The 24129-nt window shown below is 38.6% G+C and overlaps 1 protein-coding gene across 1 annotated transcript in view; it reads left to right on the top strand.

Moving 5' to 3' along the window:
* The first annotated feature begins 6319 nt into the window (after nt 1-6319).
* The window catches only part of ATP2C1 (ATPase secretory pathway Ca2+ transporting 1), a 141090-nt gene continuing 123280 nt past the window's right edge, over nt 6320-24129 (top strand). The window contains exon 1 of the mRNA XM_079101280.1: nt 6320-6684. Coding sequence (XP_078957406.1) covers nt 6577-6684 — 108 coding nt within the window. The 5' untranslated portion in view covers nt 6320-6576. The remainder of the gene's footprint in view (nt 6685-24129) is intronic.

Genomic DNA, 24129 nt, shown 5'->3' on the forward strand with positions numbered 1-24129 from the left:
ATTTTGAGGATTTTTGATACTGAGGAAGCTCCCTGTTTCAGGTTTGGAATCCTTTTGCAAGCAAAAATAAACAACATGATTTTGGCACCATAATGAAAATACAAATAACCAGGGCAGAAGCAGACCTCAAAGGAATCAGCGAGCTCTCCTTTATTTTGCAACTGAGTCACTCAATCAGGCAAGGAAGGGCTCATTTTCTGGGGACAGACATGGCCTGTGGATTACAGAAGGAGTCTGTGTTTTATAGGTTACAATGAGGGTGAATTCATTATTGGAGACTGAGGCAGGATGTGTTGGTTTGGGCAGTCAGAAAAAAGTTTGTAAAAAGTCTGAAATTCATAGTCACGGGGAAAAGCTCAGTTCACTGCTTATCTTCCTTCCTCTGGGACCTATTGTTACCTAGAGCTTCACTATTTGTTTTTCTCCTTCCTGGACTCATTGGCAATAGGAAAAGGGAAAAGTTCAGGGCCCAGTGTTTCAGTATCCACCTCCTCCCTTCAGGGCCCATTGTGGTTAGGAAGGAGTGAATATTTACTTTTGGTGGAGATCCTGGGATGAACCCAGGAAGGGATGAAAGTTTGCTTTTTCCCTTGGGGGCCCATTGTTATTGGGAAAGGATTTAGTGGGAGAGGTTTAAGGTTTGGCTAATTTCCCTCCCTTCTCCTGAGTCACACTGTCTTTCTGTTTCTCCCAGGGATTGTCTTATAGGAATATTATTTTCTATAACCCTTTAGCTTCTTTCCCTAACTTGAAAGGGACATGGAGCTAGTGGCAGAGCAGGGAGAGAAAAGGTGTTGAGTAGAACTGGCTGTGGTTTCTGACCCTGTGCTTAAAGCTTGATCTAAAGGTGTTTAAGCTGATAGTGTCACTGCAACTTGATAAGATGAACTGAGTTAGAGTTTGAGAGCAATCAATCAAGATATCATGGAGAAAACTGAACTTGGTGGGAGGTACATGTGAATCTCTCTAAGTGCAGGAGACTCTCTTATGGAAATGTGACTGCAAGAAAAGAGATGGGCTTTTATCACTGGTTCTTTGCAGTACAAAATCCATGGATATTTGTCACCGCTTGCAGCAACAACTTGCACGGGTCTTATGGGTGGTGGAGTCGAAACTGAGGCACTTCTTTCTCTTTAGTGCACTGCTTTCTTGCTTGTTTGTTTATAGAGGATAGAGGAAATGAGGTTTACTTGCTTTGAGAGGAGAGAGAGAGAGACTTTGCTTAAGAAAGACTTTGAGAGAAGGACAGGCTTTGCTTAGAGCTTAGAGGAAGAGAGACTTGCTACGCCTCACTTAAGGTCTGCTGCTTCCCACTGGTGCGTCCTGCATCCTGTGAACTAAGGGTACGTCTACCTAAGGTGGTTTAGTGATGCGTCTCAGTTCTCCGTTCTGCGATCTGCCTTCTGCCGCTGCCCCTACTCGCTGCTTCTATCGGCTAGCCACTTCTTCTTCCTAGCTGCCGTTCTGCTGTCTTTTCTTTCTGCTTGCCACTGCTTGTTCCGCTGTCTTTTCTTTCTGCTTGCCACTTCTACTAGCTGCTGTGTTTGCTAGCTGCTGCCACTGTCTTCTTCTCTCTGGCTGCTGCCGCGCGTGTGTCAAGCGTCTCGCTCTGCCTACACTTATATCACCTCCAGAAGGCGGAGCGCAGGGCCACGCCTCTTACGCAAAGATTAGGCCAGAGGCTAGATGTCTGAGCAGGCACAATTAGGAGTGCTTGAGAACACATGCGCATACACTGTGTGCGTGGAAGACAAATCACCTGAGTGTGCTTATGTCAATCAACCTCCTCGCTGCCTGCCGACGTGATCAGGCCCCGCCCTGGCGCGGTCAACATGGCACAGCCCCCAACAGGCTTTGGCCTAGGGGAACCACCACCACTGGAAAAGTGCATTTTAAAAGGGGTATCTGGCCAGGCATGGTGGTGCATGCCTATCATCCCAGTGATAGGTGGGAGGATTCCAAGTTGGAGGTCAGCCTCTGCAATTTAAATGAGACCCTTTCTCAAAATTAAAAAAACAAAAACAAAAGTAAAAAGGGCTGGGGATGTAGCTCAGTGGTAGAGCACTCCTGGGTTCAATCCCCAGTACAAACAAATAAATATAAGCAAGCATCTGATGGAAGTTCTCAAATTACCCCGGCAAACAGGGCATCTATTCTTCAAACTACACCTGGGAATTCCCTTTACAACCCCTCTGCTACCTGACAGCTCTCAAACTAGTAGTTCTTAAAGTGGCGATCCAGACCAATAGGATCAGCACACCAGGAGGAGCTGTTACAAATGCAAAATCTTGCTCCTTACCCCAGAGTACCGAACTGGAAACTCTGAGAGTAGAGTCCAACAAACTGTGCTTTAACAAGACATCTAGGTGATTCCAACACATGTTCACATTTGACCTAACCTACACAGAAAATGTCTTTTTGCCTTAAGTGGAGGACGAGTGTCTCATGCATAGTTATTAAATTTGAAAAATTAACACTTGAAACTAGAAAGCAAAAGATATATAGTACTGTATAGCTTAGAGAAAAAAATAGAACCTTCAATGTTGCTGGATTGTGGTTGAAATGGGAACACATGGGGATTTGGAATGTGGATTTGGGGAAAGTTTACAGAAATAGGATAATTACTCCCTATGAGGTAGGGGCCCCAACAAAAAGTCCTGTGATGTAGCAGAAATGCTTTCATCATGCAATAAGATGGAATCTGGTGCTGCATAAACTTGTCCTGAAGAGCACAGTTGAATGCCTCCCATTCTTCTCTTTCCTGATTTCACTTAACACTGTCCTTGGGAGAAGAGACTAGGCCAATAACTGCAGATCTGGTGGAACGAGAGAAATTTCTCAGTGGAATTTATAATAAAAAAAAAATGGTTTCTGTTTTCTGGGCTAGCAGCTTCTGCATCATTCTGTCTGCCTGCTTGCCCTTCACTCTATATCTGGACTGAATTTATTCCCAGAGAATGGAGTTGTTTTATTGATAGAAATTTTCAGCACCAATCAGAACTACATTTAGTGGGGTTTTACTTTTTGTCTTGTTGCAATTTGGAGGTATCAAAATTTGGAGATATTTCAAAGGTTTCCTGGAGATACATTTTCTGATTTCCTTTTCTATTTCTCAACCTCAATTTGACACTTAGATCCCATTTTTTTTTTCTTTGTCTTTCTACTTTAATAAATACATACTGGTATGTATAAATGAAGCACCTACTGTGTGCAGGACACAGTGCTAGATGGTTTCACAAAGTCCCAATTTCATTCCAGCTTCAGCAACACTGGAAAGGAAAAAAAAAAAAAAAGTAAAACAACTCTCTACTCAACCCCTTGCCACTATTTTTCCTAGAACTGGCTTTACCTCCTTAAGCTGCTTTTCAAGGGAAGACATCAAGGATTCTCCATATTCTAAGCCATTTATATAAGAACAGTAATTCTTAGAAACTAGAGAGAGCATGTGACTCTCCTTTCCTAGTGGGATTGCAGCCTTCATCTGTAACTCTCCTAGATTTATGGCTTCTGTTGGTTACTTTTCTGTAGACCAGAGCTCAAGGGATGAGAGTGAACTGTGCACAATAACAGGTAATTGCTTCTGGTCTTTATTGTGCTACATGTGTAGGAGGCAGAGTATCCCTCTTATCGCCTGAGGCCCATACATTGGCCCCTTCTGGTCCTTGTAGATGTACCATGTAGTCTTAAGGATTCTGGTCAGCTGCTGCTCACTCAGGCAACCGAGTCACAGTGGCAATCAAAACTGGCCCTCCTCCAGGTCTCAAGGGAGGAGAGGTCCTACTGTGCACGTGAGCAGATTATGACTCTCACCTAAGAGACAGGGTGTGTAAAATCCAACCTTCATATTTGTATTAAAAATGGAGGGGACCGGGCATGGGAGGCTGAGGTGGGAAGATTGTGAGTTCAAAGCCAGCCTCGGCAACTCAGCAAGGCCCTAAGCAACTCAGCGAGACCCTGTCTCTAAATAAAATATTAAAAAGGGCTGGGGTTGTGGCTCCATGGTTAAGTGCCCATTACCAAAATATAAAAAAGAGAGAAATGGAGTTTATAGTTTAATCTATATTAAACAGAAACTGAAACTGCTGTGGCTTTCAAATTCTGAAAAGCAGAAAACCTATATTTACAAATATAACTTCTTTTTAACATCACCAAAATCACTGCATAAAAGAAACTTCAAGAGCCAGGTAATGAGCATTAACTTTATTTTTAGAGAACTCAGAATAGGAAGTTGGATGATTTTTTTCATGAAAATGTGCCTGGTCTCTCTAGTCTAATCATCTTAGTCTGTAAATTCCTAGCAGTCTGAATTTGTATTTCTCTTTAAGGAGGCAACCCCCTGTGCTTCCTCCTTCAGGTTAATAAGTAGAGCATCGGTTCTCAGGAATTCACTTTTGGGTGTGAGTTAGGAGACTGTGAAGTGTATCAGTTGGGAATGGAATCAGGGCTACTTGGTTAGAAATCTTTCTTTGCATTTGTAGCTGTGTGACCTTAGCAAATTGTTTACCTTCTCTGAGCCTTGGTTTCCCCAAAGGATGCTATAAGATTATATAAGACAATGTAAAGGATTTAGCACAGTAGCCTGGCTAAAAGGCCCAATAAATATTAGATATAGTTCATATTTGTTATCAATTGATAGTACCACAATAATATCAATTGGCTCCCCCCTGCCCCAATCCTCATCTCTTTTCATCACTGGCCTCAGCTCAGGAAAAGGTGATCATGAAACAACCTTCTAAAATGAAGTTTGCTTTTTGCTCCTTGTTGGGAAAAGAATTTGATCACCAGCCATGCAATCAGAGTTTGACGGGCTTCCGCCTGCTGTCCATAATAAAGAGGGCATATTCTAGAAAGAGAAGTGAAAGGGCAGCTCGTGGATCTGGAGGGTAATTAGGAAGGGCACTTTCGCCGACCCCCGCTATCCCTGGGGCCACCTCTCTTTCCAGGGTGGCCCCAGGTGTTTGGGTCTCTTAGTTTCATATTTTTCTGGAATGTGAACTGGCAGGGAGTGGACCAGCAGCATTCAGATGCTTCGCCGTTGCACGACTGTCTGCCTGTCATCTCTAGAGTCGAGGAGGACACAGACAGCCTCCATAAGCATGGGGCAGTGAACCTAGAGAGGTGATGGGAGGGCAGGGCCTCCTCCTAGGAGCCAGCCTCAGCAGCAACACGTAAATGCCTTCTTGGAATTGCCAAGCTGGCCCTGGGTGAGTCTGGAAGATCACCTTGCCAGTGGGCCCGAGGCCAGCCTGACAGATGGCCTGGGCTGCTTGTGGCACAGCCCACTTTAGGCCATCAGGTGTGTTCCCTGAAGAAAGTGGCCCATCCAGCCCATCCTGGGGGACAGCTCGAGGTACATCATGGGTTTCCCAGCTCTGCCTGCCCTCTCCTGCCCCCCAATAACTGCTCTCTCTGAAAGGGGAAAGACCAGTTTTCTCTTTTCATCCCCAAAGCAAATCTCTAGATTGCATGATTTGGGGTCAATGTCCAGCCCTTCTCAGAAGTGGCCAAATGTGACCATCAAATGAACCAGCTATTGCAAAGTTTAAAAGGATGATAAGAGTAAAGTCTATTTGAGGACGTAGCTTAGAAACCCTGTGACCTCAGTAGAGTAAGAAGAAAATGAACTTTCAAATTTCATGTCCCCTAAGACCACAGACCTCTTGTCATGTTCTTTCTCTTTCTTTCTTCCTCTTTAAAGCGTGGATCCTCTTTGCGATCTAAGAAAGAAAATGCATAACGTCTTCTCTACCTCACATGCAGAATAAAGTCTGAGGAAAGTTAACGTTTTTGAATTCAGCCTGTGGATTTGCGATAAGGATTCAAGGAGAGAAGCCTTTTAACTCAGAACAAAATCTGTTTGCAGCTATTCAATTAATGTGAAGTATCTGGTTACTAGGTATGTTGCATAAAGCACCACAGTGCAAACCAAACATTCTCAGTACAGCTGCTGCCTGCCTTGCTAACCATAAAGAGTGAACTAATTTGTTCATTTTGTTGTTGTTGTTGTTTAGAAGTCTCTGAATACAAAGGCTGAATGAATCAACACTTTAGAGTTGAGATACAGCTGAGGGTTTTCAGTGTGTGTCCATGATGATAAGAAATCTAGAAGGAAACTGGAAAAACCACATGTCCTGCCCTCTTAAAAAAAAAAAAAAAACTAGAAAGACTGTCAGAAGAATTACAATTAAACCTCATGAGAGTCCTTGGGCATGGAAAGTCACCAGCTAGCTAATATTAACATAGCTTGCAACAGAACACTGTTGCTAGAAATAGGACAGTCATATCACCACTGCCAGGCAATTTGCATTCTGTGGACCAGCCTCTAAATTCCTCCTGGCTCCTATTGCCCTTGGGCATCTTATTTCTGGACTCTTCTATATGGTGTTCATGCTAAGCTGTCTAGATTCTCCAGGAACTCTACCCAAAAGAGAAAGAAACAAGAACATCTGCTTTGTTTGCAGGGAAGTGGCTGAACTACGAACAAATCTTCAGGCATCTGAGGAACTGTAAAGTTTCTAGATTTCATATGGTTGCTGACAGGGAGAGGCTGACAAGGACCCTCGGGCTTTTCTTACCATGGATAATCTGTTACCTCCATCTAGATTCTCCTATTTCAAAAAATACCCTCTCCACGCAATTAGGAAATACTTATCGATGCTGAGGAGCCAGAGAGCTGAAGATCAGGTATCATTTTGTTTCTATTCACTTTAAAATGAACGGCTGCTTATTTCTGGGTGTGGTTTTTACATAGCTTAGTGATCAAGTTTATCCTCTTTGTAGGTTTGTAGACACAGGTCAGATCCTGTCTATGGCTGTTCAGACTTGGCAATCAGAAGAGCAGGCAGGCTTGTGAGGATTTATTTGAACTCGGAACATTTGGATCCCAAGATTAAGCTGAAATTCTGTAATGAAACCATATGCTTTGCTTCTTCCTGCATACCTAGACTAAACTACTGTATCAGAGTTAAAATTTTGATTCCTTGATCATTTTCCAGTGCCTCAAGTGTAAATTCTTAAACTATTAATATCTCAGCAAAGTCATTAACAGGCCCTAGAAGTACACTTGTCTTCTTGTGTGTATTTGTGCTTAACATATGTGTTTGTGCCAATCAAAAACTACAATTTCTAATATGTGGGTACATAAGCACTTAAAAATTGTTTAAAATGTCTGATCACTTCTTGTTTAGAATCATGCATTTATTATGCTGCCTGAAATTTATGTCATTCCATCCCTTACAATTTAAGATAAGGGTATTTCTAAAAAACTGTTTTTATACTTGTACAGAATTGTTAGAAGAAATAACCATCGCTGACCCATTTAAATCTGGTGGTTCACTTAGGAAGACGTGTGTCGGGGGGATACAAATGTACAGGACAAATTATCACCATACTGAAGACAGAGAGTCATAAACTGCCTGCCCATTGTGCTTATAACTGGAACTGCAGAACTGTGCAAGAGATATTACCAGTGGCCTGTATTTGTCCTCCTTTGTGATATGAGATGACCCACTTAATAAAACACTTCCAGGAAATGAAAGCAAAGGCAGCAGGCAGAAAATCCTTTAATGACAGGTTTCCCAAAATGTCAAATGCCTAATTTGGAAAATGAAAATCATTACTATTGTTTGAGAGGGAACTGCTTTTATGCCCCTACTTTAATGATTTTGCAAGGGCTGAAAAGTCAGACTCCTTTTGTTAAGGGAGCGAGGCTGGACCACTTCACCTCTTGGTCTTTCTTACACTGAGTGAGAAAATCTTTAGATTCCCAAGTCTCAGCTGGCACTCGTTTTTTGTTTGTTTGTTTGTTTTTTGGGTGGAGGTGGATCCTGGGGGACTGAACTCAGGGGTGCTCAACCACTGAACCACATCCCCAGCCATATTTTGTATTTTCTTTAGAGACAGGGTCTCACTGAGTTGTTTAGTGCTTTTGCTGAAGCTGGCTTTGAACTCATGATCCTCTTTCCTCAGCCTCCCGAGTTGCTGGGATTATAGGCATGCACCACTGCACTTGGCATGCACTTGGTTTTGAGGTAAAAAAGTCAGAGAACTATGTGGTGGTGCCCTGAGTTTTTGTTTGCCAAACCAGCAGTGTATAAAGACTTCTTCAAGAAGGAGGAAAGGTATCTAAAAGGATGGGACTGAAGCTGTGGAGTGTGGATTAAGTGATTTACCCCTGTTCTCAGTATTATGTATTTTTAGAGAGAGATGTGTCTATATTGTTTATAGAGTTCTGTGGTTTTTTTTTTTAAAGTTTATTTTAAAAGATGGTGGAAGGAGACAAGCATCATTACCCTATGTACATGTGTGATTACACAAATGGTGTGACTCTACATGATGTACAACCAGAGAAATGAAAAGTTGTACCCCATTTGTGTACAGTGAATAAAAAAAAAATTCTACAAAATGTACTCAGAAGAACATTAGGACTTAGCATGGGAGTCTGCTATTTGGGCTGGATATGTGGTCCTCTCCCTATTTTACAACCATTTAGAATGACCTGGGAACAAGTAGGAGTGAGTATCAGGCTGTTTTTTTTTTTCTTTTTTTAATTTGTTTTGTTTTTCTATATTTTTAAATTGGTGCTTTATAGTTGTACATAATGGTGGGATTTGTTATATATTCATGCACATACACAAAGAAAATTATTTGATCAATATCAGGCTGAGTTCTTAACTTCCTCTATAAGTTAATGGAGAAATAAAGAAAAAATAACATGTTTGATTCCTTTCTAAAGACAATTTTAGCTCTGCAAATCTAATATCTTGCAGAATTAAGAGAAATTAGGTCAGAGTCAATTGGGGCTAAACTTGGAAAGCTTGTTGGAAAGTTATAAAGGTTAATAATGTCTTCAATTTTATGACCTGCATATTCATTGCCTTTGATCCTTACATTCCTATAAAACAGTTCCTTGTTATAAAGGTAAGGGAATAGAGACTTGAAGGCCTTAAGCATCTTGCCCAAGGTCACCCAGTGACAAGTATCAAAGATAGGAGATTTTACCTGTAATTTTCAATTTTATTTTACCATGCTTAATCCCTCAACAATCTAATGATATTAACATATTAAATCACTGAACTTTCTCCTAGAAAGTTATTCCCAAAACTTTAGATATTCCACTGTCATAATTCTGACCATGTTCACTATCTATATGATTAACTCCTTAGTATTCTATATTTTTACTTAAATCACTCATAATCAAACCTATGTATACAGAAAGAAAACTTCGTATCATTAAGTGTAATGTCATTTGTCATAAATATAAGAATAAATATAATAAAAGCAAAATAATATTAAATTCTAGCAAGATACTATTACCTGTAAAATCTCTGAGCCTATAATCTGATCATTTGTAAAAAAAGGAAGATTAGATTTTAAGAATGGTATGTAGGGCCGGTGGTATGTGGCTCAGTTCTAGTGCTATATTAGGCCCTGTGTTTGGTCCCCAGCACCCTGAGAAAGAAGTGTTTAGAGCTTTCTTGGTAGCCAACTCAGAAACTCTCCCAAGTGAGGATAGAAGGAAATTAAAAGGCAGACAATTTTCAAAACCCCAGTGAGTCCTTGTTACTGACTGTAGGTGTCTGCATGCCACCTAAAATCTTCTCCTACATCCTACTTAGCACCATTAGGTACCAAAAGTGCTGTGTTCCACATACTTAGAGAATATTATTCTGGACACATCATCTGCTTCTTCACCTCTGTGCATTCAAATTCACTCTTCCCCCTAGTCTAGAATTCCCTTCTCTATGACTTACCTACCTGGAGATGTCCTCTATATCCTTCAAGATACAGGTTACATGGGTTTAATGAAAAAGCTTTCTCTGGTTCTGCTGGGAAGAGTGAAGTACAGCCCTTCCTTTTTCAAATAATTTTATTTGCTTTAAATAAGCGCCCTTACTACAATCTAGTATATCATTTGGTTACATGTGAACATACATGTGTCCAGGTATGCATGGATGACACTGACTGGTATCTTGTCCTTTATTCCCTCAGTGTCACCTAGGAGCCTGGCAAAGGCTGGTGAAGAGGGTGTATATTGGATTGCCTGTGGCACGCCTTTCTTGCCTTTACCCATCTCTTGACTAGGCCGGAAGAGTCCACAAGTCATAGTTCAAGTCATGGTCACTGTATACTCACCTGCTCCCCATCCCCAAACCTTCTCCTCCTTAAGTTTCTCTATCAATCAACACAAAATCTTAAACCAGAAACCTGGGAGTTAACCTTGGTACTTCCCTTTCTCTTTCTCTCCTCTCCACTCCCAATACTTTCATAATATTTGTCAATTCTACTTGTGAAATAATTATTGACTTCTCCATCTTCACCTTACCAACCCTTCTACATCATCCTCTCTTGCTTGGGTTACAATAGCAATCCAATTCATGTACCTCATTCACTATTGTTACCCTTCAATTCATGTTCCTTGCAGCAGTCAGAATTTTCTTAAATAAAAATCTTATGTCACTCCAATGCAAAGAACATGATTCTTTTCATTTGATATTTTAGCCCACATCCCAAGCATAAATCTGGCACGTGGGAGATACATTTACATAATTGAATGAATGAAGAGGACTTCATATTATTAGAGAAGGTGTGGGGTCAGGGTTTTCAGGGAGCTAAGATTTCTCTTGGGCAGAGTAGGTTGTTAAACTTAGTAAGCAGAAGTTGGTGAGATCTAGAGAAATTTTAAAATTAATTAATTTATATTGTGGATTGAACTCAGGGGTGCTCTATTACTGAGCTACATCCTCAGTTCTTATTATTTTGAGATTCGGTCTCACTAAGTTGCTGAGGGTCTTGCTAACTTGCTGAGGTTGGCCTAGAACTTGGGATCCCCCTACCCTACCTTAGTCTCCCAAGTCACTGGGATTCCAGGCGAACACCACCATGCCTAACTGGAGAAATTTATTTTAGAGATACGGAACTTGGTTCAGAGACTAAGAGACGTGCTCAAAATCACGTAGCTCATTTGTGTCAACCCTGGGATTAGAATTTGCCTCCCTTGACTCCTAGGTTCAGTGCTCCTCCTAGTATATATTGGAGTTCCTGAGCAGAGATATAGAAAAGGGCCACATGCTAGCAAGTAAAGAGAAAAGAACTCTACTGGCTGAGTCCAGAGAGTAGGTGATGCTTGATGTCAGCTTGTCAACACAATTAAGCTCCTCTGATGAAAGGCTGAGACACTGAAGAACCTGCTTTTGAGCCCTGTACTTCAGCTTGTACTGTACTTCAGCAGCCTCACCAATCCGAATCTCTCCCTCTACATGTCCCTGCAAGAGGAAAGCAGAGGAGGGATCGGAAACATAGGCCACCTAATTTAACAGATAAGAATTTAAGATGATCTGTAGTAATAGTGCCTTGTTCTCTTAAATAAAGACTTCTTTCTGAATAAGAATGCTATCTAAGGGTTGACCTAATGAGTCTTGCCTACTTAACAGTGAATCTGCTTAAAATGAGGAGAGTGAGCTCCTCATTTTAAGGTGACATGCATTATAACTACATTTTAATTATGGATTAGAATCAAATTTTGTTTTGAAGATTGTTTTGAAGTTTCTTTTCAATAAAACTTGGGAAAATGTTTCTAATTCAAACTGGATCATTGAATTTTTATTTTCTACTTTGTTTCTTAGAGAATACTAACTTCAAAGTTGGAATGTTAAATAAATATTTGAATTTCATTTGAACTTTAGAAACTTAATTCTTCATTCTTGCTCTTATTCCTGATCTGAATAACGCTATGAAACCAAGGACATTATAAACGCCCCGCTTTGCTCAAAAAACCTATGCTGAGACTTGGAATGCTGTAAAAGGGTTAGATTTGCTGATACAGGCTCTACCTGACTAGGTAAAAATGATATACATTCCACTATAACTTGGTTTAAGAAATATTAAGAATTTTAAGCTTCTTAAGTGAGTTGGTTATAGCTTGAGAGTATATTGAAGTTATCTATTTTTAAATCTTTTTTTTTTTTTTTTTTAAGTCAAGAGATCTGGGGATCTAGCTCAGTGGTAGAGTCTTCACCTAGCATACATGAGGCCCTGGGTTATGTACCCAGGGCTGTAAAAAATAATAATAATAAATATCATGATTGGTCAGTTCAAATGACATCTGAGGGGAAACCGAAAGTGTTTTCCCTGTGTCCTTGTGCCTGTAGAGAAAAGCTTTAATTCTTTGGGAGTGGGAGTAAAAGATTATCTTTGCAGAATTAAAGACAGAGAGTAGAGATTTTACACCACCCTTGTAGAGGAATTTTTGTAATTATATATAGGTAACATTGACAGTTAAATTGCTGTGATAATATGAAGCTGAACCTTAATATTTCTGACTATTAAATATGACATTAAAAGTTGAACGATTTTATCCTGGTAATTATAAGACTCCTCTACCTGAAAGGGGAGGGCTACATATTTACTAAAAAAAAGCTACCATTGGTTTCCCTCATAACCTAGAAGATGCCTAAGAGTTTAATTGAAAACTTGCATGAAGATTAATGGATTTTTAGTCACCATCACTCGGCCTCATGATCTTCCCCACTTACAAACCTATTCTTTCTAAGAAAATGGCAACCACCACTATCTGTTCTGTTATTCAGGCAGCAAATTCTCCTTTGTTGTATTTATCCTGACAGCAATTCTGCATCCATTTGTGGGGCTATTTGATTCCCGATAGGTTCCAGATGATTAGCAAAGTGTCTGTCAGAGAGAAGGCACTGAATACAGGTTTGTAGAATGAGTGAATGGGGGAAGGTGGGATGCAGTGAATTCTCTGCTGAGATAGAAGTGTTTGAAAGACTCCTGGATGTTAAGATCTATGAGGAAGAGACTCAAGATGTGATTACTTTTGTGTATGTGTTTGTGTGTTTTTTCTTCTTTCTTTCTTTTTTTGTGGCACTGGGGATTAAACACAGGGCTGCTTCTGAATTGCTTCCCCAACACTTTTTATTTAGGTCCAGGGTTTTGCTAAATTGCCAAGGTTGGACTTAAACTTGCAATCCTCCTAACTCAGCCTGTGTGTATGTTTCGTAAGAATCATAGGGCTAACTTGTGAAGAAAGATAGGATACATTTGGGAGGTTCCAGAGGAGATAATCATGACTGATGGAGAGAATTTCATGGTGGGATGGTGATGTAATAATGAAAATGGATTTTCTATATGTGAGAGGTAAAGAAAGGGATGATCTTTTGCAGAGTATGAGGGTATGTGACCCCTCCTTGGAGGATGTTGTTCCAATAGTTTCAAACAGAAGATTGAATACTTATTAGACTCCTTCTAACCCAAAGATTCTAATCCAGTAGGCAGATGCACAGTTCAGATATCTGTGGAAAAAAGAGGGGGATACTGATGGATCAGTTAGAATTTGTCCATTTTATTTGATTAGTGGTAAATATTCCACAGTATGAGCATGTTGCTCTGGAGTCTAATATCAAAGAAGACAAAGAATCAAATGTCTTAGGAGATTCGGGTTGCATGTAATTCTCCAGCAAGGAAAGGAAACATAGCTACATCAAGCAAAGACCTCAGATGAAAAACTCATGTACCAGTGACTAGATTTTCTGAACCTAATTGACCATTGAACTACTTCTATCCATAACTTTATAGGTTTTATAGCCCTCTCTGGCATAAGGATAAATAACTAAGCATACTTACACAGTCACTAGTGGATAGGACACTGGAAAATTATACCATTTTTGTTTGTGCCATTTTAACCACTGTGGGTTTTTTCCTTACTATAATGCCTCTTATACCTTCAAATCTTTTCTGCCTGCAGTCATGCTGCCAATTTGCTGTTTATTATGGAGACTTCTGATGGTGCTCTATCCTTCTTGTCCATACATCACTGCTGTGGTACATGCCTGAGAGACATCTGGACCTTTTGTTGACTTCTGAGCTATTTCTAATCCTGTCATCTGTTTTTACATTTTCCTAATCTACTGTGCTCAGATAGCTTTGAAGCATAGGAGTCAGTAAATGGATGAGCACCAGAACAGTTATTCTGCCTTGGAAACAGCACATAAACTCAAGTACAACCCCCTGTTTTTTTGTGTGTGAACAGCATGTAGCTTTTTATGAAAATCCCTAGACTTGTGTTAGTCAACTTTGCATTATGGGGACAAAATACCTGAGATAAACAATTTAAAAAGAGGAAAAGTTTGTTTGGCTCACAGTTTTGGAGGTTTCAGTCCATAGTTGGTTGACCCATTGGCTTTGGGCCTATGGCAAGGCAGTACAGAATGGCAGGGGAAGAAGGCAGAGGAAGCTGCTCACCTCATGGCAGCTGGGAAGCAAATAGGAAGAGGAGGGGCTGGGTCCCAATGTCTCCTTCAAGGTTACACCCCAATGACCTAACTTCCTTCTGCTAGGACCCACCTTCCAAAGGTTTCAACCTTCTCAGATAACGTCAGGGGACGGGGACCAAGCCTTGAACAGATCAGCCTTTGGGGGACATTCAGGATCCAAAGTATATCAATTTTATTATCCTGTTCCACTTCTTAGACAATTTGTCTACATCACTTTGTTAATTTTTTCAGAATGAAAGATGACATATTTTCACACCTTGTACAGACAGTTCCATGTCTTGACAGAAAAAGAAATGAACTTCCTACATATGTTGTACTGTATAAAATTTTCTGTGAAAAGAGTAGGGAAAACGTTGGAATTAATTTTTTTTTCCTGTTTTTTTTCCCAAAGGCAGCATATTAGAAGGCTATTTCAGGAAATAGAACTGGAAATAGAACATGCATTCTAGAATGAGGAATTTTAAATTTTTATTAAAATGCCTTATATGTGCCAGGTATTTGACGAGGTACTTTAGATATATTGTCATTTAGTTCTCATGATAACACAGCAAAGTGGGTAGTATTATCCTCATTTTATGGATTAGAGAACTGAAGTTTGTGTGCAAGAACTGATTCAAATGACCTAATCACATCCCAGATCACCCTCACAGACACATCCAGAAATAATGATTTATTTGGCCCAGTGAAATTGGCACATATTAAACACCAAAATATTATAAATATTAAACTCATAACAAATATTTATTTAGAATAGAATAAGAAGTCACAAAAATTACAAATTTGAATGAAAAATACCACAACCTTACAAAATTTAGAAAATAAAAGGATTTTTCAATTAACTGATGTAAAATGTTTTGCTCCTACATTTTTGGCTTATAGGGTTTTTAATCACCTCCTCAGATGAAAAATGATTTTCCAGTCTTCTCCAAAGAGATTACGGAAATGCATACAATCCTCTAACATATTTCATGTATATCTGTTTTTTATTAGACTCTAGAAAAGACCATAGACAAGCTTCTGGTTCTGTTTCTCCTTTACTACCTACCTTTTTCAGGTGCTGGGCAACATGGGACACATTTATAGCAAGATTTCAGGCCCAGTGATTTAGTATACATATTAGGTTTATTCCTGGGTGTTATTGTTTCATCACGGCAGTTAGCAATAGCTTAACCACACACACAGACACTACTGAAAGGCACAATTATATACTCCCCTAAATCCAGAGGAAATCTAAAAGCATCCTCATCTCAAGTTCCTTTGAGCCACATCCAGAATATATTCTCATGGTGGCTTCTGTACTACCTGAGAGGAGAATTGTGATTGAGGGAAAATCAGCAAAAAGAGTACTTTAAAATCAATTGCAGTTGAGATGTCTTCTGCAAGTTTTACCAAAACATAAGACTATCTCTCAGGGTCTTATAAATACTGCCAACATGAAGAAATCTAGAAAGTGTTTTTATCAGTTACCTGATGCACTCTAAAATGTTCCATTCCTATATTTTAGAAAAGAGTATAGACTAGGGACCTCCTTTGTTGGCTTCTAAGAAAACTTAGCTCTAGAGGAAGTGTATAACAGAAAAATAGCGTCACACCACAATTCACAAGAGTCCATGCCATAAGGCGCTTTAAGAAGATGATGCACGAGATCCTGTTTTGAGCAGCTTCAGCCCTCAGCCTAACTGAATGAAGCAGAGGATGTTCTTTCAGTGTGTTTTGTAAACAAAATGATGGAGATAGAGACGTTTTGGTATCTGTAAACCTCAAGAGACCCTGATTCCTCTGCCCGCATTTATCTTTGAACAAGAATTAATGTTTGCAACAGGATTATTTGCAAACACAAATAGACCTCAATTCTCCTATATTACTCTAATTAATATTAAACACATTACTTACTATCCTTCCAAGCAGGTCAGTAATACAGAGAAAGAGAGTGTTATTGCTGTTAAAAACCACACAGTAGAAAAATTATAACAGCACTAAGAAAGTATTTAAAAATTCATTAAGATGTAATTGAGCTTTTGCGAACACATCTGTTATTTGTAATTATAACATAGTCACTCTAACTTGTTTGATACTCTGGAAAAAGTCACCTTTGTATTTGCTTTTCTTGCTGAGTTTTGCTCTTTGGTAGTGTATTCAAATGCCCAGTTGTTTCACATATCCTCCTCTTAGCAAAAACTCTTGAATCCACCTTTTTCAATTTATCCATGAATAAGCATCTTCAAATGTAAGCAGTGTTTACACCTGTGGACTTTACTACAATATTGAAACCACTGAACTAGGCCATAGCTTATAAATACATCTCTGAATAAAGCAAATTATATAAATGTTTCAGTCTTACATAATGAATACATAAGTTTACAAATCATTTATGATTGAAAAGTATGAATAATATAAAGACCTTTCACTTGTGTCAAAAACTTCTCTTTTGGGCTGGGATCGTGGCTCAGTGGTAGAGCACTTGCCTCATATGTGTGAGGCACTGGGTTTGGTCCTTAGCATCACATAAAATGAATAAATAAAATAAAGGTATTGTATCCATCTACAACTAAAAAAAAAAAAACAAAAAAAAAACAAAAAAAAAAAACTTTTTACCCTGTCCCCAACATAACATGTATAATGTGCTTTAAAAAAATGTTTATAGTCTCCAAAATGCAATAAACTTTTTAAATGCTTTGAAAAGTTTTCTTTTTTAAACTGAAACTATTTCTCTGAAGAAGACCTTGTTTCAAGAGAATGACATTTTCTATTTACTTTGTAAGGCTTTCTCCCTTCCCCTTTCCTCTTTCATCCAACTGGCAGTTGCTAAAGTCCGATAACCCTGGTCAAAGAAGCATTGTTTCAAAAGTCCTGACCTGGAATAAGAAAACAAAGACTGACTTCATAGCTGGGTTTACAACCATAGCACTCTTACCACTAAATTACTGTCTAACTTTTGTCTGTAGTCCCAAACCATGCTAATGTGATACTCAGAGTCACCTAAGAGGGGAGACATGTGATCTTACTATGATTTTCATACTCTTTACCCTCACATTTAAAATAATTTCTTTTAGCCCAATATGTGTCTACTCAAAGAAGTTCAAAGCCCTATCTGGTTTAAGAATGCCAGAGGATGTTTAAAATACTGATTATACACTCTCTGTTCTTTAAAATTAAAGGCTATCGGCACCATCTCTACTTATCTAGATATGCACATACATAGATGTACACATGTCTAGATAGATATTGGTGTGGGGGAGTGAACCCAGGGGTGTTTAACCACTAAATCACATCCCCAACTCTTTTTTACTTTTTGAGACAGGGGTCTCACTTAAGTTGCTGAGGGCCTGCTGAGGACAGTCTCGAACTTGTGATCTTCCTGCCTCAGCCTCCCTTCCGAGTCACTGGGATTACAAGTGTGCACCACCACACCAAGTTCAAAATATTTTTTTCTTTTCTCAAAATATTTCTTGATGAAATTTTTATGCTTTTTGTAAATCAGTGCTCAAGCTTGAGCATGCACTGGAATCACCTGAGGGACTAGTTAAAACATGAACTACTGGATCCCAACTCCAGAGTTGCTAATTTAGTAGGGTTAGGGTGGGATCCAATAATTTGCAGTTCTAAAAGTTCCCAGGTGGCAAGGACCAGAATTTGAGAACTACCGATGCTGATTGTTTGATGATACATATTTTCAAGATCAAAGTTGATAGGAGTTGCCATACCTTCTCAGGAATAGCATGTATGCCCTTTAGAAGATCGAAAATCATTAAGCCATAGGAATAGTAATGGCTTACATATTCACAGGTTCTTAATGACTATTTTCAATCACAGTGGTCCCATGCCTAGTGTTAAATGATGCTTACTAATGCAAGAAATGATCAAGCGATGTCTTTGCTGTAAGAATATAACCTAAAATATATTATCTATTTACTTCCTTCTTTTACAGCTGTTTACTGATTAAACTGATGCAGCAGCTGAGAATTTTAGTTGTTGGTTTCAATTATGGAACATAAAGAAGACATAATAGTTGTTATGTCCTCTATATGATCTGAAGTCATTATGAGGTCTTAATATTTTTAAAAAAAGCCCCTTGTCTTCACTCTGGTTAACATGCAAATTTATTAAGACTCACAACAACAACAGTTTAACTGGAAAGATGAAATCAGTATTCCTAGTGCTGCTTGGTGGTTTTTAGATCTAGGACATATGTTTAAAATGTATTCTGTTGATTTTTAGTGCATGTTAATGAACACGTCTCAATTACCTACTGAATAATCTTTCCTAAAGTGCTTGTCTGTGATTATTTATTCATAAGATTGCACTCCCATTTTAGCAGCACTTTTAGACTTTAAGAAGATAAACCCAAGGGATTCCTGAATAGCTTCTGCTTGAAGCATGAATACCCCAGTAATGGTGTTTAAAGGTTAAATAAGAGCATTTGAATAGATGTAGGCAATGACCAAGAATGACTTTATTAATATGGTCTTGTGTGTCATCAAATGAACTATGAGGCAAATATCCTAGACTCAGGAATTGGTCTCTATTAAGGTTGTATGGTGCCACATTGAATTGAAAAAGGTAAGAAATTAACAAAACAATATGATGAACTACAAAAAGGTTAATTGAATGAACAGGGCAGCCTCTTATGTTCTGTAATGGGCATGGTGGAAGCATGAAGGCAAATGAAGTAAAGACAGATATTTCATTCTTGACTTTGATACTGAATAGTGAGAAATTCTTGTGCAGCGAACTCAGGCTGCATGAGTCTTAGTTTTTCAGCTATACAAAGCAATTAATGAGACCTAGCCTGTTAACCTAACAGTGTTGTGAAGATTAAATATAATTACATCAAGGAAGTGCCTTGTCAATGGAAAGCTCTAAACAAATGTGTCATTTTTGTGGTTTTTCAGTGAAATTTGATTCTCATTTCCCTAAAAGTAAATTAAAGGTTTTAGTCAAATATGTAACATTGGAATCTTTACATTTTCAAGCACCTTTTCACTTTTCCAGGGTTAAAGTGAGTAATTTTGGTGGTACAGCACGGTGGTTGACTTTGTAAAACTTGGTATGCACAAGGCCCTAAGAGAAAATTATAAAATAGGGAAGAATACATGTAGGTTTCTCCTCCTCCTCCTCTTCCTCTGTCTTCCTCTTCCCCTTCCCCTTCACCTTCTCCTTGTCTTCACTACTAGGGATTCAACCTTGGCTCTCATGCATGCTATGCAAGAACTCAAGCAATGGACCTACATCCACAACCCTGTTATAGCTTTTTAATTGCTCTAAATCAGATAATACAAACAAATGTGCAAAATTTCAGATATTAAATATCTTTGTCAAGTTTTTTGGGAAAAAAAGATTATGCAATGCTTTAGGAAGGGATGAGCTTAATTTCATTTTGCAATTCCATAGTAGAATCTTTCACTAAATAATCATTAGTTGGAGAATTAGAAGGGAAAAAGAAATAACTGGGGGTGTAGCTCAGTGGTAAAGGACTTACCTAGAGTGAGAGAATCCCTGGATTCAATCATGAGCACCACGAAAAAAGAGAGGAAAAAAAAAAAAAAAAAAAAAAAAAGGTTGGTGCTAGGGCATACAACTACCTAAGAAAATAAAATTTCTAAAATTGGACTAATTTTCAGGAATGAAGTAGTTACATAATTTTAAAATATCCTAGCTAGAAAAAAAGAAACACCAGGCATGGTGGTGCATGCCTATAATCTCAGCCACTCAGGAGGCTGAGGCAGAAGGATTGCAAGTTTGAGGACAACATGGGCAACTTAATGAGATCCTGTCTTAATAAAAGGGGTGGTGGTGGTGATAGGAAATGTGGTGGTAGGTAATGTACCAGTGGGGCAGGTGGGGGGGGGAAGATAAAAAGAAACACAACTTCTAAAGTCAATAAATGATGTTTTACTTCATTTGCTAATGTGGTACTTACACACACACAACACATACAAAAACTCACACATTCCCTTGTTCGGTCTTTTTGACTTATACTCTGTAACTTTCCATTGATTAACACGGCCTTTAGAATTTCAAATAATATAAATTTCATCATTTTACTGTTATATTAAATTAAACCCTTTTATAGCAACTCAGCCAAAGCATCAACCAATTCAATTTAACCTATTTTTCTAAGCTAGTTTTCTCATTTAATCTATCAATATGAATGTTTCTAGTTGCAAACAACAGAAAACGAATTTTTTTTCTTCCACATTAATGGAAGTGTAGTGGTATGGTAGGGTCCAGAGTTGGTTGATGTGTTAATTTAATTATTTATTAAGGGAATTGGTTCCCTATGTTTACTGCTTTGTCGTTGTTAGCAGTTCCCTGGGGAAAGGGGGAAGAAGGGGTCATAAGGTGGTTGTAGCACTTCCCAGGACTCAGGGTCATTGTGAACTCCTGTTAAATCACAGATTGCAGACTCCTAACCCCCAAATATCTGATTCTGTAGGTTTTGGTAGGGTCTGAGAATTTGTATTTCTGCTATGTTCCTAGGTGCTGGTGCTGCTGGTGCAGCTTGGTAGGGTCACACTTTGAAAAATACTGAAACTAATGATCTGGAATGGAATAAATATTTGAAGATCACTCATAATGTTCATTACAAAATGTACTTTATCATTCAGAGTATAACACAGAGATCCCTGTACTCTCCACAAAGGACCTGATGCCATTTCTCATTTGTAAACTTCCTGTTAAATATTCTAGACAGGGGTACTGTTCATTTAGAATACCAATACTCCGAGTAGTACACGTAGCAGTTTCTTTCAAAAGTTTTGCATTCACTTGCTTGAATTGGGGACTGACTGGGCCAGATCAAGCCCCCAGTATGCACCTCAGCTTATTTGTCCCTAAGCCTGTAGTAAGGTCTCCCCAACCCAGCCACCTTCATTTTCCCAATTCACCCTAATAAAGGACGATTAGCAATGTTAAATAATTTAAACATCTTCTGATATAAGCTACACAAGCATTACCTTTTATAACCAGAAAACAAAAATAAAGTTATCTGAAGGCGTACTGTAAATACTTCTAGTTTCCCACCTGATCTTTATTTGTAGTGAAGAATTTCCTAAAGGTCTAACAATTTTGAGTTGCAAAAACTCTTTTCGGTCAATTTTTAACTTCCCTTCTTTATCTCCCAAACTATATTGCCAAATTCTAACTCCCCCTTCTAAGTCAAGTATATTGTAAACTATCTCTTTGATATTGGGTTCCATATTTTGTATAGTATGCTCAATGGGAATGATGGTCTGCATGACTAGTCAGGGCTAAACTTCAGGATCCTTGTAAAGCCTCAGGATATTTCTGTGTTGTTACCTCCTTAATTTATTATCATAATGGCATTTTTATGCCTTTTTTCTCATTTATTTTCACAATAGGAAACACAGTGGAGAGAGATGGTTTCTGCAGGGGGCATGAAAAGACATGGGACATGTTCAAGCAAAATGCAAGCTTTGCAAAGAATATTTGACTTCTAGTTGGGGTACTAAGTGCAAAATGTGCCATTTTAAAGGTATGAGGAAATGAAACCTTACCCAAAGCTCTCTCAGATCCCAGTGTGCAGTAGGATAAAGAAAGATTGAAATGTTTCTGATATGCAATTGAGAAAGCATTTAAATGGAAGATGAGTAATAAATGTGAACACAGCTGGGGACCTACAAATATGGTATGGAGTCTGTTCCACAGATTGAATGATTTACGACAAATCATCAGCTTTCCAAGTGACAGAATATACTGGTCAGTGTCAATGTAGCTTATATGGCTATTCTAAGACCTGTTATTTATGAACATCCTCCTAGTTGTCTAAGCAGTGAGTAAATTCCTTGATCTCTAAAGAAATGACGGAAGAGTGTTTTGGAAATTATAGTACTTAACGGTTTTGTCAAGCCTTGATAGGCATGGCATCAAAATCCAAGGCACAGGCTCAGCTGAAATTTCCTACATGCATGGAAACAAGCACCTCAGCATTGTTCTCTTAGTTTCAAATGGTCACCTGGGCTCAAAATCTGGGCATGCAAGTTTATGTGCTCTTGGGAGTGCTCAATACTGATTAGGACTTAATTCTTGTTCAGATCAAGTTGTCCTTGTTAACTTCTTTGTTGTTTTGGAGATGTATGTTTCCTCTTATAGTTTTCAAAATCCCTTAACTCCCCTTTATTTTACAGGAAGGTAGAAACTTGTGTTTTAGTTTGATTATAGGAAGCAAGTAGCTGAAATTATATTTATGTATTAAACAATAGAGCTTTAGGATGACCACTTTCCAGATTACCCATTTATTCAATAGATCATCATTACATATTTACTCCAGTTAAATATTTTGAGGACAGAAATGAATTATGCAAGTTTGGAAACCAGACAGGATTTTTTTTTCTGTGTATGCTAGGGATTGTACTCAAGGTCTCATGAATGCTAGATGTTCTGCCTCTGAGCAACACCCCCAGTCCTCAGAGTGGTATCATTTTTTTTCCTTAGGTACTGAGGATTGAACTCAGGGGTGCTTTACCACTGGTTAAAATTTTCACACAATTTTTTTTTTTTTTTTTTTTTTTTTTTTTTTGGCGACTGGCCTTAAATTTGTAATCCTTTAGCCTCAGACTCCTGAGTTGCTAGGATTACTGGTATGTGCCACCACGCCTGGCTCAGAATGGGGACATTTATACTTCAAAACAACTCTTAGGATTTATGTAACTTGGAATATTGGATGTCTGTTTCCCGAAGAAATAATGAAGTTGACTCTTGGACTTGAACTCACACCTTGTTCTTTCTCTTTTCCTTTCTTTCCCTCAACTGCACTCCTATTCTCACCTCCAACTCACAAGACAAGTATGAACTTAACAACCCAATTAATGGTACAGACCTCAGAACTGTTGGATGGGGAAACTAAGTCATGCTCAATATAATCTTCTTTGAAAATAAAAATTCAGAGTATACTTCCAATTCTCTAATTTCTTCTCATTTTCATCAAACATTTTGTTTAGAATGCTAGTAGGTATATAAGAGGCTATGGAATTTTGTGGGTGATAAAATATTTGCAGAGTACTTGTGGATCTATCTGGTATTAAAAACAACCAAGTTGAGCCATGTTGTTACACACCTGTAATCCCTGCACCTCCAGAGGCTGAGGCAGGAGCACTGCAAATTTGAGGACAGTTGGGGGAGTGGCTCAGTTGTAGAGGGTCTCTGTGTTCAATCCCCAGTACCACAAACACCAAAACAACACAACCAAACACACCTAGCTCGTATTTGAGCCCTTCAACTTCTTATTTTTTGTTTTCAATTTTTACTCCAACACTGCTAAAACATGGAACCAAGCAGATTTATAGCAATTCTGATAGGTAGTTGTTAGACACTGATTTCATGTGACAATTTTTGCAATAAGACTATATTTCCCCAAACTTGACACTTAGCACATTCTTCATTCTGTAAGAAGAAAAATGATTCTGCTTGTTCTCTTGGGTTAGGTTAGTTTATGAAAGTAGTGTTGTAGGTTAGAGTGTGTAGCTCAGTGGTAAAGTGTTGCCTAGCATGTGCAAGGGCCTGGGTTTGATCCCTGGCACTGCAAAAAAAAGAAAAAGAAAAAAAAATGTTGTGTCCTTTATAAAATGTTCAATTAAAAAAAAAATGACAACTTTTGGGGCTGAGGGTTATATAGCACATGCTTAGCCCTGGTTTCAATTTCCAGCACCAAAAACCCAAAATGAAACAAAAAACACCAAAACGAGGCAAATCTCTTTTCGAGCAGCTAGGTGAAATTCCTTAACTATTAATCTCTGGTACTTTGGACAATATAAATTTTTTTTTAAAGGCATTAATTGAGGAAAGATTTTAAAATAAACTTTTCCAAGTTTTAGTTTTT

Source organism: Sciurus vulgaris, assembly GCF_902686455.1.
Source record: "Sciurus vulgaris genome assembly, chromosome: 10".
Taxonomy (NCBI): Eukaryota; Metazoa; Chordata; class Mammalia; order Rodentia; family Sciuridae; genus Sciurus; species Sciurus vulgaris.